General features: G+C 62.4%; 1 protein-coding gene across 1 annotated transcript; it reads right to left on the minus strand.

Annotated features, from left to right (window-relative positions):
- Positions 1-314: 314 nt before the first annotated feature.
- LOC142597039 (methylcytosine dioxygenase TET3-like) lies at positions 315-10,839 on the minus strand. The gene is given in 11 exon segments (XM_075727472.1): positions 315-2,038; positions 2,419-2,755; positions 3,163-3,300; positions 3,418-3,507; positions 3,964-4,114; positions 4,248-4,456; positions 4,899-4,992; positions 5,721-5,811; positions 8,613-9,267; positions 9,269-10,072; positions 10,075-10,839. Coding segments are annotated over 11 exon segments (5,016 nt in total). The 5' UTR covers positions 10,798-10,839.
- Positions 10,840-16,644: the final 5,805 nt, after the last annotated feature.

A 16,644-nucleotide genomic window follows, 5' to 3' on the forward strand; every position in this document is an offset into this window, starting at 1 on the left:
AGCGTCAAACAGCATCGTTCCTCTTTTTTTTTTTTTTTTTTTTCCGAGTTTTGCTTTGTTTGCCAACTCCTCGCCAAGCGCAGCTCTCCGACGGCGTGCGCCCGCGCCGGCTCCGCTGTTTCCGAGCGTGCGTGTTGGGTTCGCTTTCCGTGGGTTGGGTTTTTTTTTGTTGTTGTTGTGTTTTGCTTCGGTTTTGTCTATTTTTTTTTTTTTTCTTCTCCCCCACGCCCGAGGAGAAAGCACCACGAAGCAGCGCCAGGCGCCGGCGCTGCCGAGGGTTGAGGTAAGATGGGGCCGCGGCGGTCGCCTCCGTCTCAGATCCAGCGGCTGTAGGGGCCCGTCACCTTGGTGTAGGCGTAGGAGGACACAGTGATGGCGGAGTTGGTGGGGATGGCCACCGCCTGCCGCGTCGGGACCGAGTCCCTCCTCTCCTTGCTGGGCGCCTCGGTCGCCAACGCGCCGCCCCACTTGCGTTTCTTGGCGAAGGCTTTGGAGTCCGGCGGGAGACCCAGGCGCGCCGCCTCCTCTTGCCGGGCCCGAGCCCGCTCCGCCAGCTGCTTCATCTTGGCCTCCCACAGCGCCAGGCCGTGGTTGGGCTGGTTCAAGTTCTTGTGTTGGTAGAAGACCAGGGAGATGCGGGTGGGGTGGCAGCGGTTGGGTTTCTTCAGCGGGGTGGTGGCGTGGAGCTCGCGGCGGGCGCACTCGATGAGGATGGAGCCATGGGCGGGCGCCACGGCCACCCCGCCGATGTTCTCGTCCAGGAAGTTGTGTTCGCTGTCCGACCACTCCTCCTCCTCTTCCTCCTCCTCCTCCTCCTCGTCCTCCTCCTCCTCCTTCACCGCCTTCTCCGGCAGATCCTCCTCCAGGCCGAAGGGGTCCCACGGCTTCTCCCGGCGAGGCCCCACCACCCCCTTCTCGCCCACCGCCGCTTCCCACGGCTTCTCCGGCAGCCCCGGGCTGGGCGCCGGCGTCCTCCGCTCCTCCACCTTCACTGAGCCCCACGGCTCCTCGGGGAAGCTGGGCAGCCCCGGCAGTGCCGAGCCAAAACCCAGCGGCCCCAGCAGGCTCGAGTTGCCCGTGCCGGCCAGCGCCGCCTCCCCCAGCTTGCAGGGGCTCCACGGTTTTGGCAGCAAACCCGAGCCGCGCGCCGCCGCCTCTCCTGCCAGGACGTTGGGCCACTGCTTCTCTGGCGGCGGCAAGCGCATGGCAGCGTCGAAGGCGCTCGGCTTCTCCCGCCCGCCCGAGCCCGGCGCCAAGGTGCTCCACGAGCCCTCCACCGTGCTAGTCCTCTCGGGGGAAGACGTGCCCCGGGACGCTTTGAAGGGGCTCCACCGCTGCTCCGGCCCCCCGCCATGTGCCGGGATGGCCGGCAGGGCTAAGCTGGCGCCGGGCACGGCCGCCGCGCCGGGAAGGGGCTCGATGGCGGGCGGAGGGTCTGGGGGTTCCTGCTTGATGGGCCGGCTGCCGAAACAGTTCTGTGCAAACGGCAGTGCCTCCTCCGAGCCCGAGCTAGTCCTGTGCGCCCCGGCCACCGCCGCTTTCTGCTGGCTGGCGTAGCGGTTAGCCCGCTCGTAGGTGCGCTGGTGATGGTTTTTGCTCCGGACGCTGTGCGGGATGGGCTCGGGGAAATCGGCGTTCCCGTAGGCGTGGTTGAGGTTATCCTGCAACGCCGGGACGTCGGGCTTCTTCTCGTAGCCGTTGCTCACCCAGCTGCTCCCGCTCCTCTCGGGCGCCCCGTAATTCAGAAACTGCGAGGGGAACACGTGGTTGCTGGAAAAGCCGTAATACCCGAAGGAGGGAAGCGCGAACTTGGAGTGAAACCCGTTCACGGAAGGCAGATTGGGCTGTGCATAGTAGGAATGGTAAGAGTAAACACTGTTCATGCTGTACGGGTCGGAGGGCCGGCAGCTCCCTAGCACCGAGTAGCTCTCCACCACCGCGTTGCCGTTGTACTTGAAGGCGTTGTAATGGCTCTGCGGCTCCACCTTGATGGAAGGTTTCAGCGGCTGCGGGGGCAGCCCACTTTTCAACGCCATACCTGCGGGCACAGCACACACACAGCCCCCGTGACCCCGCCGGCCGAGGAAACTGCCGGTGGGCAGCGAGGACCCCAAAAACTCGGCCGGACTCGAAAATCCCACGGTGACGGGCTCGCCGGCCAAGCGCAGAGGTCAGCATCGCCCGGCATCGCCCGGCACGCTGGCACCAATTCGCACCCATGCTCCGGGCTGTGGCAAGAGCTCCCCACCGCACCGCAGTACGAGGGAAAACCCAGGTGCCGCAGAGATGCCAAAATGCACCCAGACACGCCGAGCGCTCCAAGCCACCGGCCCGAGAAAGCCCCCGACCGCATCCCCGTCCCCTCGCGCGCCTTCCGGACGACTCCGGCAATGGGACCTCGGGCTCTGCCCCCATTACCTGCATTTTGCTGGAGCGCAGGGAGCTCGAGCGCTTCCTGCTTGATCTTTTCCGGCGTCATCAGCTTCTCTTTCTGCAGCTTCTTCTTCTCTGCGGCGGCTTTCTTCGCTTCCAGCTGCCTCTGCCGGCAGGACTTGGCAGGCTCGGGCAGCTTGCGGACCTCGCGGGGAAAAGACGTGAGCACCTGGATGGCCCCGCTGCCCACCTTGGCGTTTTGGTTCTCCTCACTGCCGAACTCATCCGTGCTGGACATCTTGTAGAGGGGGAGGACGTGCAGTTGCTCATCTTCAGGGATTTTCCCCACCACGCGATTGTCTTCCTTCGTCAGCGTGCAGACCTGGGGGAGCGCAGGTGCCATCAGCGGGATGCTGCCGGGATGCGGCCCACGCGGGACAGGGGCGGAATCTCCTTATTCCCCGCATCGACGCGAAGCTACGCCAGCCTGGCATCCTCCCCAGCCCGCACTGGTTCCCAGCCAGCATTCAAAAACCTCCCACGGGGTTTGGGTCAGACGAAAGCAAATGCACGGTCCCTGTTAGCACCGCGCTTTTGCCTAGCTGGGGTGGCTGCAGCACCCCACAGACCTGGGTGGTTTCACTTGAGGTGTGCAAACACCGAGGACCGGCCACTGGAGTCACACAGGTAGGACGGCTGGGGACAGCAGGGACCGAGTGGCTCAAAAAGGAGCATCCTGAAACGGGGCAGGGGGAACACCCCGAAAAGCCCCGCCAGCCGCCTGCTTACCACCGTGCAGCCGTTGTAGAGGTTATGCTGATCTTTGTGAGCATGAGCGCAGAAGTCCATGCACGCCGTCACTCCCGAGAATGGCCTCCCCTCCTTCAAGCCCAGCCGGCAGTCTATCGCTACGTCCTCGTTGGTAACCTGGCGGAAGGAGGAGAGGGCTCCGGTTATCCAAAATCTACACGCTGCCACCCCGTGCCCATTTCTGCCTGCCGCCAGGCTGGCGCGCTCCGAAGGGGACGAGCGGGTGGCCAGTACCTGGTTTTGGTAGGCTTGCGGCGCCAGCCTCTTGTAAAGCGGAGCAACCTCGGTAGCCAAGTCCTGAAAGCTTTTCCGGAGCAGCTCTTCCTGTGGTAGGGAAAAGAGGAGGATGTCACCCAGGGGTTTCGGCAGCAGGGACAGAATTGGGGGCAGAGCTCCGGCAACGCCACGTGGCATCCCACCCTTCCCACGATGTCCCTCACCCGCGCAAAGCACATGGCTTAAATTCCTGGTGAGGTTGTGCTTTTGCTTGCTTGACCCATGAGCCCTCTGGCAGCTTCCATGGGGTTTCTAGAGAGACCCCATTTGTGCCCCCCCGTACCGGCCCTTGGCGTCACACCAAAAGTCCTGGCTCTGGGACGCCGAGCCTGCCCTCTGATTTCACCAGGTTGACTTTCTTTCCCCCGTCTCCCTAATTCATCAAAAATCCCACAAGGAATCCTATTTTCAGGCTTCCCCCCTGCAAAACTTGGAGCTCGGGGTAAAAGGAGGTCCGAACCCACAGCCCCGGCGGTGCTGCCCCGCTCCGCCCGCGTCACCCACCTCTTTGGGATTGTCCCCCACCAGCCTGAACTTGCGGGGAGTTTTGCTCCGGGCGTATTTGCAGCCATTAAAATACATGCTCCAAGAGCAGCCGAAGGAGAAGGAAGCGCCGCAGGTGTTGGGGTCCTTGCCTTGGCACGCACAGGTCCGGCTGCGGGAGGGACACCGCAGAGGAGCGTCAGCCGCCGGCGCGGTGATGGCAGCTCCGAAAACAAGGGGGGACCCCCGCGTCCCCTTCCCACCCTTTCTCCCCAAAACGGGACCGGCGGCGCGGCGCGACTTACTCGTCGTTCAAGCCGCAGCGGCGGCTGGTGGGGTTGCCGTATTTGGTGAGGGTGTCGGTGAGCTCCTGGTACAGCGTGTCACCCAGTGTGCGGGGGATGCCCTCCCAGGCCAGGATCAGGATGATGATGACAGCATTCTGGCAGTGGTGGCCGGCCCGGTGCCGCACCAGGCACAGCAGCTTCTCCTCTTGGTTGTGTCTCCGGATCACCTGGAAAAGAGAGGGGCCAAGTCAGACCACTCCAAGAGCAAGCACCTCCCGGGATGGGGAGGACCCCAAAAGAGGGTCCTGGCTGCCCTCCGCAGCGCCCCGTGGGGATTTGGGGGGGCAGAGCTGTGGGGGCTCCCATGACCGCGTTCACCCCCACGGGCTTTTGGGCACTGCGGGGGGAAGACGTGCCCAGCTCAGGGGCTGCAGGCACGGACGTGCCATTCGGCGGGTGCCGAGGGTGGGAAACCCCGTGGAGTTTCCCCGGGGGCGGCCGCTGCTCTCGCTTCCTCCCTGCCAGCCACAGATCGAGCATCCCGCCCCTGCCTGCCGCAAACCCCACCGGCGGGGGACCTCCTTGTCCCCAGGCAGGGAGGGGACGGGCAGGAGCGTTACCCCAGGGAGGGCTCCGAGGCGGGACGAGAGCCAGGGCGCAGGCACTCACCCACTTGGCGATGGGGCAGCCCCGGGAGCTCTTCCCCTCCTTCCCTGTGTAGATGACCTTCTCGATGCGGATGGCCTTGCCCTTCTCGCCGTACCTGCCAAGGGACGGGCGTCAGCGCTGCTCGCCCCCACCACGCTCACGAGTCCCCCGCTCGCCCTCATGGGCCCCTCACTGGTCCCCACTCACCTCACGGGACCCCACTCACCCTCACTGGTCCCCACTCGCCCTCGTAGGACCCCTCATGAGCCCCCACTCACTCTCAGGAGCCCACACTCACCCTCACTGGACCCCACTTGCCCTCGTGGGACCCCTCATGAGCCCTCACTCACTCTCAGGAGCCCCCACTGACCCTCACAGGCCCCCAGTCACTCTCAGGAGCCCCCACTCACCCTCACAGGACCCCACTCACCCGCACTGGACCCCACTCGCCCTCGTGGGACCCCTCATGAGCCCTCACTCACTCTCAGGAGCCCCCACTGACCCTCACAGGCCCCCAGTCACTCTCAGGAGCCCCCACTCACCCTCACAGGACCCCACTCACCCGCACTGGACCCCACTCGCCCTCATGGGACCCCTCATGAGCCCCCACTCACTCTCAGGAGCACCCACTCACCCTCAGAGGACCCCACTCGCCTTCACAGAACCCCACGGGACCCCACTCGCCCTCCTGAGACCCCCCCGCTCATCCTCATGGGACACCATTCACACTCCTGGGACCCCATCCACCTTCACGGGACCCCACCCGCCTTCACAAGACCCCACGGGCCCCCCCTCACCCTCATGGCCCCCCAGGATGGGACAGTTTGGGGTGAGGGCCCTTACCGCTCCTCCATGAGCTCCCTGATGGATGCCACGGTGGGCCCCGAGCCCAGGTGGGTGTAATACGGTCCCTCGTCCTTCTCCACGATTTGCTCTGCAGAGGCAGGAGAGGGGGACAGAGATTTCAGGGTCTGCACCTCCGCTGGCTGCCCCAAAGGATGCCAAACCCTCAAATTCCCTCAAATCGAGCACTTTTGCACCAAAAATCAAAGGTTCCTTGATGGCGTTTCCCCCTAAGAGCACTGGGGAAGGGAAGCTGCAATTAGTGGGTTGTTAAACAGCCTGGTGGCTCCTCTTAATTTTCTGCTCCCAGCACTAAAACACCGCTGGGGAACAAGGGGACAGGTGCTCAGACCCGCACCCTTCAGGGACCCAAAAACCTCCCCGAGGGGCCACAGCCCCTCCAAGCATCCTGGCAGCAACTGCGGCTCCATCCCAGCATGGGGATTTGCACCGTCTGCTTTGGCACGGTGCATTTTGATGAGCTCTGCCGAGAAGCAGCGATGAGCGGCAGCGGGCGATTCGTCATGCAAACCCCGCTCCGGCCCCCCTGTTACCCGCCAGCTCCCACCCTGGGCACCCGTCTGGTCCCGCTCACCAGGACTGGCCCGGCTGGATGCTGCTAAAACCATCACGGGATGACTTGGGGGCTGAAAACTACTGCTGCCTGCTTTTAGGCTTGCCCACAGGATTTGGGGATGCTCACGGGATGCCCTGAGCTGGCCGAGCCCAGGCAAGGAAGAAGCTGCTGTGCAGGAGAGAGGCTGAAGGATGCTGGGGCTATGGGAGAAGGATGCTCAAGATACAGGACAAAAATGCTCAAGATACAGGAGAAGGGTGCTCAAGATATGGGAGAAGGATGCTGGGGCTACAGGAGAAGGATGCTCAAGACACGGGAGAGAAATGCTCAAGATACGGGAGAAGGATCCTCAAGATCCGGGGAAGGATGCTCAAGATACGGGAGAAGGATGCTGGGGCTATGGGAGAAGGATGCTCAAGATACAGGACAAAAATGCTCAAGATACGGGAGAAGGATCCTCAAGATCCGGGGAAGGATGCTCAAGATACGGGAGAAGGATGCTGGGGCTATGGGAGAAGGATGCTCAAGACACGGGAGAGAAATGCTCAAGATACGGGAGAAGGATGCTCAAGATAGGGGAGACGGATGCCAGGGCTACGGGAGAAGGATGCCGGGGCTACGGGAGAAGGATGCTCGAGATATGGGAGAAGGATGCCGGGGCTATGGGAGAAGGATGCTCGAGATAGGGGAGAAGGATGCCGGGGCTATGGGAGAAGGATGCTCGAGATAGGGGAGAAGGATGCCGGGGCTATGGGAGAAGGATGCTCGAGATATGGGAGAAGGATGCCGGGGCTACAGCCCTGCAAGCAACCCCCCCCCCCCAGCAGCAAAGCCCTTGGGGCTTTTAGGGCGCGAAGGTGCCAGCACGGGAAGCAGAGGATGCTCCGGGCAGCCGCGGCGGCAGAGGGGTCAATCCCTGGCACACGGGGGATGCTCGAATGCCGCCGGGTGAGACGCATCCGGCGCGACGGCCGGGTCTGATCTGTCTTTCCATCTCTCTGCTCTCATCGCCCTGATTTTCATTCCCGTCATGTCTAACTGGCTGGGCGCCAGGGCGAGGAGAAAGCCGGGCTCAGCTGGGCTGCAGCTGTCCAGACAGAGATCAATACGGGACACGCAGCGAAGGCTGATTTTATTACAGCGTCTAACAGCACAGGCACCTAATAAAGCACCGAGCCCCGACTCCCACTTAATTGCTTTCTCTCACAGCTTTTCCTTGAGAAAATGGAGAGAGGTGGCGGGGGGGTAGGGGGGGAGTTCCCCCCTCTCCGAGCCCCTAAACCACGCTGCAAAAGAAAAAGCAACCCGAATCTCTTCCTGGCACTGCGGGGCGAAACTCCGAGATCAGTTCGAGCGGCTCCAGAAGAGCCTTTCGTTCGCTCGGTGCCGTTCGGGCTAATTACTGCTGCCATTTACAAGCAAACAAATAAATAATCATAAGCGCTGCTAATAAAGTGCGGCTTGCGTTTGGGCCGAGGCCACCTCTCCCAGCGGCGCGGGGGTTTGTTTTTCCGGCTGGACGCCCCAAATCCTCACCCTGCTCCTCCCAGGGCAGAGCGCGGCTCCGGTCTAAATTTTGGGGAGAGAAGACCTAGCTCCCAGCACTTGGATGGAGTTGGGCTGTGGGGACCGGGCGGGATATCTCTAGCACTTGCTGCGAAGTCTAACAAATGCCAGCACACACCAAAAAAACCCAAACACACACAAAAAAACCCCAAATCCAAGAATTTGGAGCCTTTTCAATGTGTCCCGGTGGGATCAGCCACCGAACAACTCAGGATCCCAGCAGCAAATACAGCTCCAGGCGTAAGCACGCACACCGAGCCAAAGTTTGGGTTACTTGGAGTAACCCAAACCAGCTAATTTGGCTTAAAATAGCAGGAACAACCAGCTGAGCTGAGTTTTAGGCAGGTTTCAGCGCCGGGGCAACCGCTGGCCCCTCTACAGGATTTAGCCGAGCGGTTAAGCAGAGGCAACACCCAACAGCCCTTTGGTTTTGCAGCTCTTCCAACCCACGCCGGCACAGCCAGGTCAGCACTGGTGCCACCCCCGCAGCGACGCGGCAGTCGCTCGGCGTTTGCCGTCCGACCATAAAAATAAGAGGGGAGAAGAGAAAGCGAAAGAGGACTCCACAGCATCACGGTTTCGCCGCGTGAGCGCCGCATCCCCCCCAAAAAAAAGTGGCCTTTGCCGGCGCCGCGGCATCGCTCCGTTATTTATCCAGGGCAATCCCACCCTGCTTAGCCACCTCCTCGAAATGCCACCCCGGGGCTCGCCGCCACCCCGGTAATCCCCCGGCACGGCCGCTGGCTCACCAACGCAGTCGCAGGTGGGGAACTCCGCTTGCGCCCGCTTGGCCGGGGTGTCCAGGAGGCTTTTGGTTGGCGTGTCCAGGTATTTCAGCGGCGACTCCAAAAAGCCGCTCAGGGTCGGCGTCAGCGGCACCTCGTCCTTGGTGGGTGTCCCGTCAGCGTCATCTGCGTCTGGGTTTTGGCTTTCCTCAGAGTAAAAGCACGTGGTCGACACCACGGTGATAGCACCAGAAGACTCGATTTTGATCTGTTTAGGGGACCGGGCGGTGAAGGGGGGCTCCGAAAGCGGACCCTTCCCCGGTGAGAACGAAAAGCTTTTGGGTCCAGCTTGGGGAGCGCTGCTCAAAGCCGGGGCGGCGGCGGCGGCGGTGGTGGTGGGGGGCACTTGTGGGGCTGGCGCTGGCCCCCCCGGCAGCTCGGCGGCCCCGGGAGCGAGCGGGGCGGGCGTCTCAGGGGGCTGCAGGTTGAAATTCTCCCCGAATTCGGCTTCGAATTGCCGGATGAGCTCTTCCAGCTTGTCATCCACCACGATGGGGGTCGGGGTGGCCGGCGGGGGGGCAGCGGGCGCTTCCTCTGAGCCGGTTGAGCCCGCCGGCACCGGGTGAATTTGGGGGCCCCCCCCGGGGGCACCCCTTTCCTGAGAGTCGGGAGCCGGGGGGGCCGCCGTCGAGGGGGTTCGGCGGCGGGGGGCGGGCGGCGGGCAGGGGTAGTGCAAGAGGCTGGAGCGGGAAGGCAGGCGGCGGCGGTTCGGTTTGCATCTCTTCGGCGGGGGGTTCGGCGGGCGCCCGAAACCCCTCCAGGCTGATCTGCCAGAGGGGCAGGAAGAGCGGCTGCGAGTCCTTCTGCTTCGCCTTCTTGATCTGCACTTGCTTACGGAGCGGTTTGGCCGGGGGGGGCTTTTCGGGCGGTGTTTTCTTCTTCTTCTCTTTGGCCTGCTTTTCAAAGGGCTTGGGGGGCACGGCCGGGGCGCCGGGAGCCCACCAGCCGCTCGGCCGATCCGGGGGTGCCGCCGCCGCTGCCAGGCTTTGCTCGAGGAAGAGGCTGCGCTTGTGGTGGAGATGCTGCTGCAGGACCAGCTGCGTCTTCTTGTGTAGGTCAGGCTCCGGCAGCGCCGGTGGCAAACGGGGGCCGCCTGGCACATCCTTGCTGGGCGTTCGTTCGGGGGGCTCTGTTTTAGGCGCAGTCGCTTTGCCGGCCGTCGCGTCGGGTCTCTTGAAAGCCGCCTTGATGTAGTCGTCGGCGTTACCCAGCAGCTGCTCCAGCTCCGCCATGGGGTCTCCGGCCCCCGCCGCCCCCTCGGCCTCCAGCCCCCACGCCGCCGCAAAGCCGCTCCGCGGAGGCGCCGCGCCGAAAAATGGCTCCGGTGCTGCTCCCGGCTCCGGCGGATAACGGGGCTCGTCCCCTCGCTGCCACGTGGCCCCCAGCGGGGCGAGGGGGCCGGGGCCGAAGGGGGCGGCGGGGGGGCGGCGGGGGGCGGCGGGGGCGGGGGCTGGCCGTCGCCGGCGGGCTGGGGGAGAGCGGCCGAGAGCTGCGTCAGGGCTTCGATGGCTATGGCGGTCTGCAGGCTGATGTTCTTCTCCTTGGCGATGGTCAACGCGCTTTGGGAAAAGGGGAGGCCGTCGGGTGGGCACGGCTCGACGGTCTCAGGCACCAGCTGGGGGTCGATAGCACCTTGTTGGGGGGGCGGCGGGGGGTTGGGGGCAGCGGCGCGGGGCCGCGGTGATGCCGGCTCTTCGCCGAGAGCCGTCTTGATCTTCTGCTCCAGCCATTCCAGGTAGTCGGGGCACTCGGGGCCGTCGCAGTTGCAGTTGGGGGGCTTCACGCCGTGCTTGGCCAAAGCCAGGGCAGCCTTGAGGGCGTGCAGGTCCTCCCCCCGCGGCACGCCGTCCACCGCGCTCAGCCCACCCCGGCTCATCTCCGAGTCGAACTTCTCGTACAGCAGCGACGGCGAACCCGGGGGCAGTAGCCGGTAGGAGGAAACGGCTTCGGCCACCGCCGAAAAGGCCACCAGGTTCCTGACGTCTTCCAAGTGGGCTTTACCAGCGGTGGGCGGCTGGCCCGGCGACCAGCCGCTCGGCTCCATCAGCGCGGTGCCCCCCGCCTCCGGCCGGCCCCCATTCGCCAGGCTGAGCCCGCTGCCCTCGTTCAGCCGCCTTTCTTCGACATAATTAACTGGCCCTTCTTCCATTTGGCTTCTGCTGGGTCCATCAACCGGGTCGCCCGCCGAACCTGTCTGCGAGGAGGGAGAGAGGAGAGATGTGAGCATCCCCTGCCACAACCCACGTGCCATCACCGCCCACTCTATTTTCTTGCTCTTTTTTTTTTTTTTTTTATTCCCCCCTTCCCCCTTCTCTTTTTCTGACCCGGCTGATGAAGACGCAAATGAGCCACGCGAAAAAATAATCACCGCCGGCAAAAACCACGCGGGTTTTGCCCGTCTGCGCAAAGAGCAGCTCGGCTCAAAAGGCGTACGGTTTCCACCACGCCGGCCCCACACCACCCATGGCCCCACCCCGCCACCCACTTTCGAAATTGCTCATGGAACGGTTCGGGATTTCCATCGCCCGCCGAGGGCGAGATGCGGCGGGGTGGGACAGGGAGGGCGTCCCTGGCTCCAGTGACACGGTTTGCACTGGCGAAGGAAGCGGCACGGGGAGAAAAGGGGGGTTTTTTTTGGACCCGTGCCCAAAGTAAACATCCTGGCTGGGAGCAGCCGTCCTTCGCCGGGGGCCGCGGCACGGCAGGAAGCCGCCGAGTTGGCTACGCCGGTGCCAGGGGCAGCGCGGGGATGCTTTCACCTCGAATAACCCAGCGTCTGTATCAACACGGCAGGCCGGGGCCCCCGGCAACGCCGAGCTACAGCACCGGCGTCCAGAAAACCGGCCGCGTGCCAAGAAGAGACCAAAACCATCAGAGCCTTCCGCACCGACGCGAGGTGGCGGCACCCCGGGAGTCCGTCACCCCAGTATCTGGACTCACGTGCCCCGGTTCAGACCCTCCAAGGGGTTTTGCCAGGGATGGGAGGGGTCTTTCTGTGCTCCGTGGCTCTCTCCCCGCTCAGCGGCGGGGATTTTAAGTGCTCCGGCGGCGCCGGGCACTGGCAGCGTATTTAGCAGTTTGCCGATAACCAGGGGAGCTTCCTGCGAGCTAAAAATACAGCAGAGTTCGCTGGAAAAAAATATGACAAAGCAAGCAAAGGCTGTGGGCAGAGCTTCCTGCCTCTGGACGGTGCTGGCACTGGCTCACAGGAAGGATCCGCAGCCCAGGCTCGCCGGTAGACCCCAAGTTACGGCTTGGTACGCGAGCGAGCTGTCAGTGTGCAGTTGTTGGCGACGGAGGTGCGTTTAACCCCTCAGCCTCCGGTCCCACGGCTTCGGCACGGGCGTCCTGCGGGGCGAGCGAAGCCGCACGCTTGAGCGTGGCTGGTTTCTACGCCGGAGATAAGCACGCTGCCGACTGCGGCAAAACCCCAGCAAAACCAGGGAAGAACCACTCCCGGCATGATTATATCCCAAAAATCCCCCCTCTCCCGGGGATGAAAACTCCCAGGGGAGCACAGCACCGGTGCAAATCACCGCGGCCCCGCTCTGGCACAGGGCTCACCCTGACGCTGCCGCAGCTTTATAGGGGCTCCGGCTTTGGTCCCTTCGCAGCATCCCCGGAGCTGAGCGACGCAGGCGCAAGCGATGGGACTGGTCCATCAGGTCTGGGGAGCAAGTGCTTTGCCGCCGGTTTGTGCCGTGCGCCAGCGAAACGGCAGCCCGGGCAGGGTGGGGACAACACGCCGCCTCCGCTCTCCTTTGCAAACCAAGGAAGAAACAGCCTCGCCCGTCCTTGCTACACCGTCAACTTCCTCCTCCTCCTCCTCCTCCTCCTCCCTAGCCAAAAGGGTTTTTCCCAAGCGGCGCACGGTGGCAGGGACAAAAACGCCCCGAGCCCCCTCCAAGTCCTCGGGGGGACACGCTCATCCCCCAAAGCATCCCCGGCATCGCGGCGGCGACGCCAGCCCGGAGAAACGATGCGAAACCTGTTTTGCTCTGGGTGGGGAGCGGAGGCCGGTCCCAAGGGTTTACCCGGGGCGGGGAGGCGAACCTGCTGGGTAAGGGGAGGGGAAGCCCCAAAACCCAGCCGCCGGGCCGGGGCGGCACCTCGGGCTGCTCCGTCCCATGAAGCGCGTTATCGAGCCGGGTTGGGGATGCAGGGAAACAGTCCACCCTGCGAACGCACGGCAGGAGCGAGCATCCCTCGCCGCTCCTAAAGGGTTAACCCGAAAGCTACAACCTTCCCCAAATCACCGAGGGGCGGGGGGGGAAATATATATATATATATTAAAAAAAAAATATTTTTTTCCTGGCTCTCTCATCCAGCTCCTTTTGTTCCCAGCCCTGCAGGCTGGGAGATGGAAAGACCTCGCGGCTTCCCCCCCAAAAATCGATCCCCCTTCGCCCCCCAGCCTGACTCGCTCCGGCAGCATCCGCAGAAATCCCTCCATCACCGCCACGGGCACCTATTCCTCCGCACCTCGGCCCGTTTTCCCCGGAAAAAGCGCTGCCTGCCCAAACTTCCCTTTGCTCCCAAAGCGCTTCCATTCGCCCTGGGAAAGAGTAAAAGCTGGGGAGGGGGGAGGGAAATAAATTAAAATGAAGGGAAAACCAAGCACTTCGGTTCGGGTTAGCTCGGCTGCTCGGCTCCTGCATGGTCCTTTCTGCATCCTCCGGGTGCTATAAAAAGGGAAAAATTCCCCTGAGGATGAAAACATTTATTTTTTTAATCTGTTTTTCCTCTTTTTTTTTTTTTTTTTTAATTTTTTCCCCCATTTTAAATGCCTTAAACAGAGGGAAGGGAGGGGAAAAAAAAAAAAAAAGAAATAACCACACACGCAGAGCCCAGCTTGGAGGGTTTCCAGCCTGGGCTGCGCTCCCTGGGAATAGTCCGGAGCTGTTTATAACCCAGTGAGTGCCGGGGGGGAGCCCCGGCGGGGGCACGGTGCCGGATTCGGGTACGGCTCTGGTCGGGCGGCACTTACGTGTGCGGGGCAGGAGGCGAAGCCGGAGGCGACAGTGGGACCGTCGGGAAGGAAAGACGAAACGAGTTGTTCAAGCCTCAGCCACCCCGGCCCTCCCCGCCCCCTGCAAAACCAGCTGGAGAAGCCATTAGCCCCGGCGCTGCGCGCACGTACGGACGGACGGACGGACGGCGGAGGGCCCCACGCCAGCCCCCGCAGCCCGCCGGTGCTGGCCGGGCCCCGAAAGGCGCCTCGACACCCCACGGGGGGACGAGAGGGGGACCCCGGCCCCGCGAGCGGGCGGGGAGGGACGGCCGCAGCTCCGCTGGCTCTGGCAGGGAACCGCAGCCCCCGCCACCGCCGGCCCTATAGATCCCGCTGCCCTATAGATCCCGCTGCCTATAGATCCTGCTGCCCTATAGATCCCGCTGCCCTACAGATCCCGCTGCCCTACAGATACAGTGACCCACAGATCCAGCAACCTGCATATTCAGCAATCTTAGATATCTAACCACCCCATATATCCAGCAACCCTATATAATAAGCAACCTATATATCCAGCAATCTTATATATTCAACGACCCTATACATCCAGCAGCCCTATATAATCACCAACCCCATATATCCTGCAATCTTGTATATTCAACAGCCCTACATATCCAGCAGCCCTATATAATCAGCAATCTTATACATCCAGCAGCCCTATATATCCAGCAGCCCTATATATCCAGCAATCTTATACATCCAGCAGCCCTATATATCCAGCAGCCCTATATATCCAGCAATTTTATACATCCAGCAGCCCTACCCATCCAGCAGCCCTACATAATCAGCAATCCTACACATCCAGCAGCCCTACATAATCAGCAATCCTACACATCCAGCAGCCCTATATAATCAGCAATCCTACACATCCAGCAGCCCTATATATCCAGCAACCCTATATATCCAGCAGCCCTCTATAATCAGCAATCTTATACATCCAGCATCTTATACAACCTGCATAACCAGTACCCAGCAACACATTATATCCAGCAACCGATATATTCTGCAGTCCCATATATCAAGCAGACCTGTATATCCAGCCACCCTAAACACTCAGCAACCCTAAACACCCAAGTCCTATACACCCAGCAACCCTACATATCCAGCGACCCACACGGCCAACAACCCTATAGCCAGCAGCCTATATAGCCAGCAAGCCTACACATCTAGCAGTCTATGTATCCAGCAGCCCTCTATAATCAGCAATCTTATACATCCAGGAGCCTTATATATCCAGTAACCCTATATATCCAGCAACTCCTTACATCCAGGAACTTACATATTCTGCAATCCCACCTATCCAGCAGACCCATATATCCAGCAAGCCCAAATACCCAAGTCTATATACCCAGCAACCCCACATATGCAGTGACCTATACATCCAACAACCCTATATGGCCAGCAGCCTATATCACCTATAGTCCATATACCTAAGTTTCAAATTATTACTTTCAACCTCCCCGCTGGGCGGTAAGAAAAATGAGCCAAACCCACCCAAAGCCAACGGGGGAACAGGTTTTACACCCCTCGCCCTCCATGAACACCCGCGCGCCCCCCGCCGGGCCCCCCGAATTCCCCCGTATCAATATTTTGGGGGTTTATTAAACCCCTTGGCAGGAGCCAAATGGCTCGGCCGCAGAGAACGGAGCAACTCGCTGCATGCAAAGCAGCTCGGAAGACGCCGCTTGGTGTCGTCCCGCTGCAAAAAAAACGCTCGATTTTATTAAAAGCGCAGAATTTGGAAGCCGGAGGAAAGCGGAGGAAGGCTGGACCGCGCCGGCGGGGATGCCGAGCCCTTCCCGGTGGCATCTGGGCGGCGGGGAGCGGGGGGGGGACGCACCGCCGTGCGCCAGGGCTGCGGCGAGGGCACGGCCGGGTGTTCGGGAGGTCAGCGGTGCCGCTGCCAGCCAGCGGCATGGGCCGGCCAAGAGGCAGGAGGCAGCTTGGCTGCCGGCCCCGTGCCGCGCCGGTGGAGCCCAGCCAGCCCCGGCACTTGGCTTGTGGTTTTCCTCCTCTGGCAACAGCCCCGGGGATCCTCCGCCGGGACGGCGGCTTGGGGGGCACCGGGGAGGGGGAAGCCCCGAGGATCCCGGAGCGCGGGAGACCCTACAATAACAAACCGCCTGGCCGGGGCAGCCAAAGGGCTTTGCCGGGGAAGGAGATGCTGCCGAAATCGCACGCACCCCCCGCCCCAGGGATTGATGCTCGCCTCGCCAGACCCCACGAGACGGAAAAACCCCCTCCCGGTCCCAAACCACCGCCACGGTCCCCAGGTACCAGTGGGGAGGGAGCGAATGGCGCGGATGCCCTAAATCCATGCTCAACGCCCCGCAAACTGGAAAATAAAGGAAATCTGGGAAGCCCGAGCAGTGAGCCGGCCCCACAACAGCCCCCGGCTCCCCCCCGGCTCCCCCCCAGCCGGGGTACCCACCGCGCCAGCTCAGGGCCCCGCTGCCTCCCGGCGCCGCGGGCGGCCGCGGCTGCCTCTCCCGCCTTGTTTTCCAAGCTGTTTCCATGGCCCCGGCTGACCCCGGCGCTGGGTCTGAGCTGCTCACTCCTGTCCTCATTTAGCCTGCAGAAAAGCCGGAATAGCGCCGATGCTGAAGGAGCTGAGCTGATTTATGCCGCGGGAAGCCCGGCTCTGCTTTACATGAGGCCCGGGAGCACTTTCGGGGACCCCCCGTAGCCGTAACCCTGCTCCGGATGGCGCTGGGGCGATTATTTCCCTGCCTTTTCCTTCTCACCAGGGTACGAGGAGCCAGTTGAACGCGACACAGCCCCCGCTCCCCGGCTCCTACACTGGCATCCCACCAGCGCCGGGAGCTTCCAAGGGAGATGGGGGATTTTTTTCCAGGTGGAAAAAAATTTGTTCCATCTCCATCCACCTCATTTCCTTCAGGAAAATGGTTTTCCCTTTTGGAGGGGCCACAGCAGGAATGCTCAGAGCAGGGATGCTCCGGGAAGGGATGCTCAGCGCGGGAATGC

This window comes from Pelecanus crispus, unplaced genomic scaffold, assembly GCF_030463565.1.
Source record: "Pelecanus crispus isolate bPelCri1 unplaced genomic scaffold, bPelCri1.pri SCAFFOLD_393, whole genome shotgun sequence".
NCBI lineage: Eukaryota > Metazoa > Chordata > Aves > Pelecaniformes > Pelecanidae > Pelecanus > Pelecanus crispus.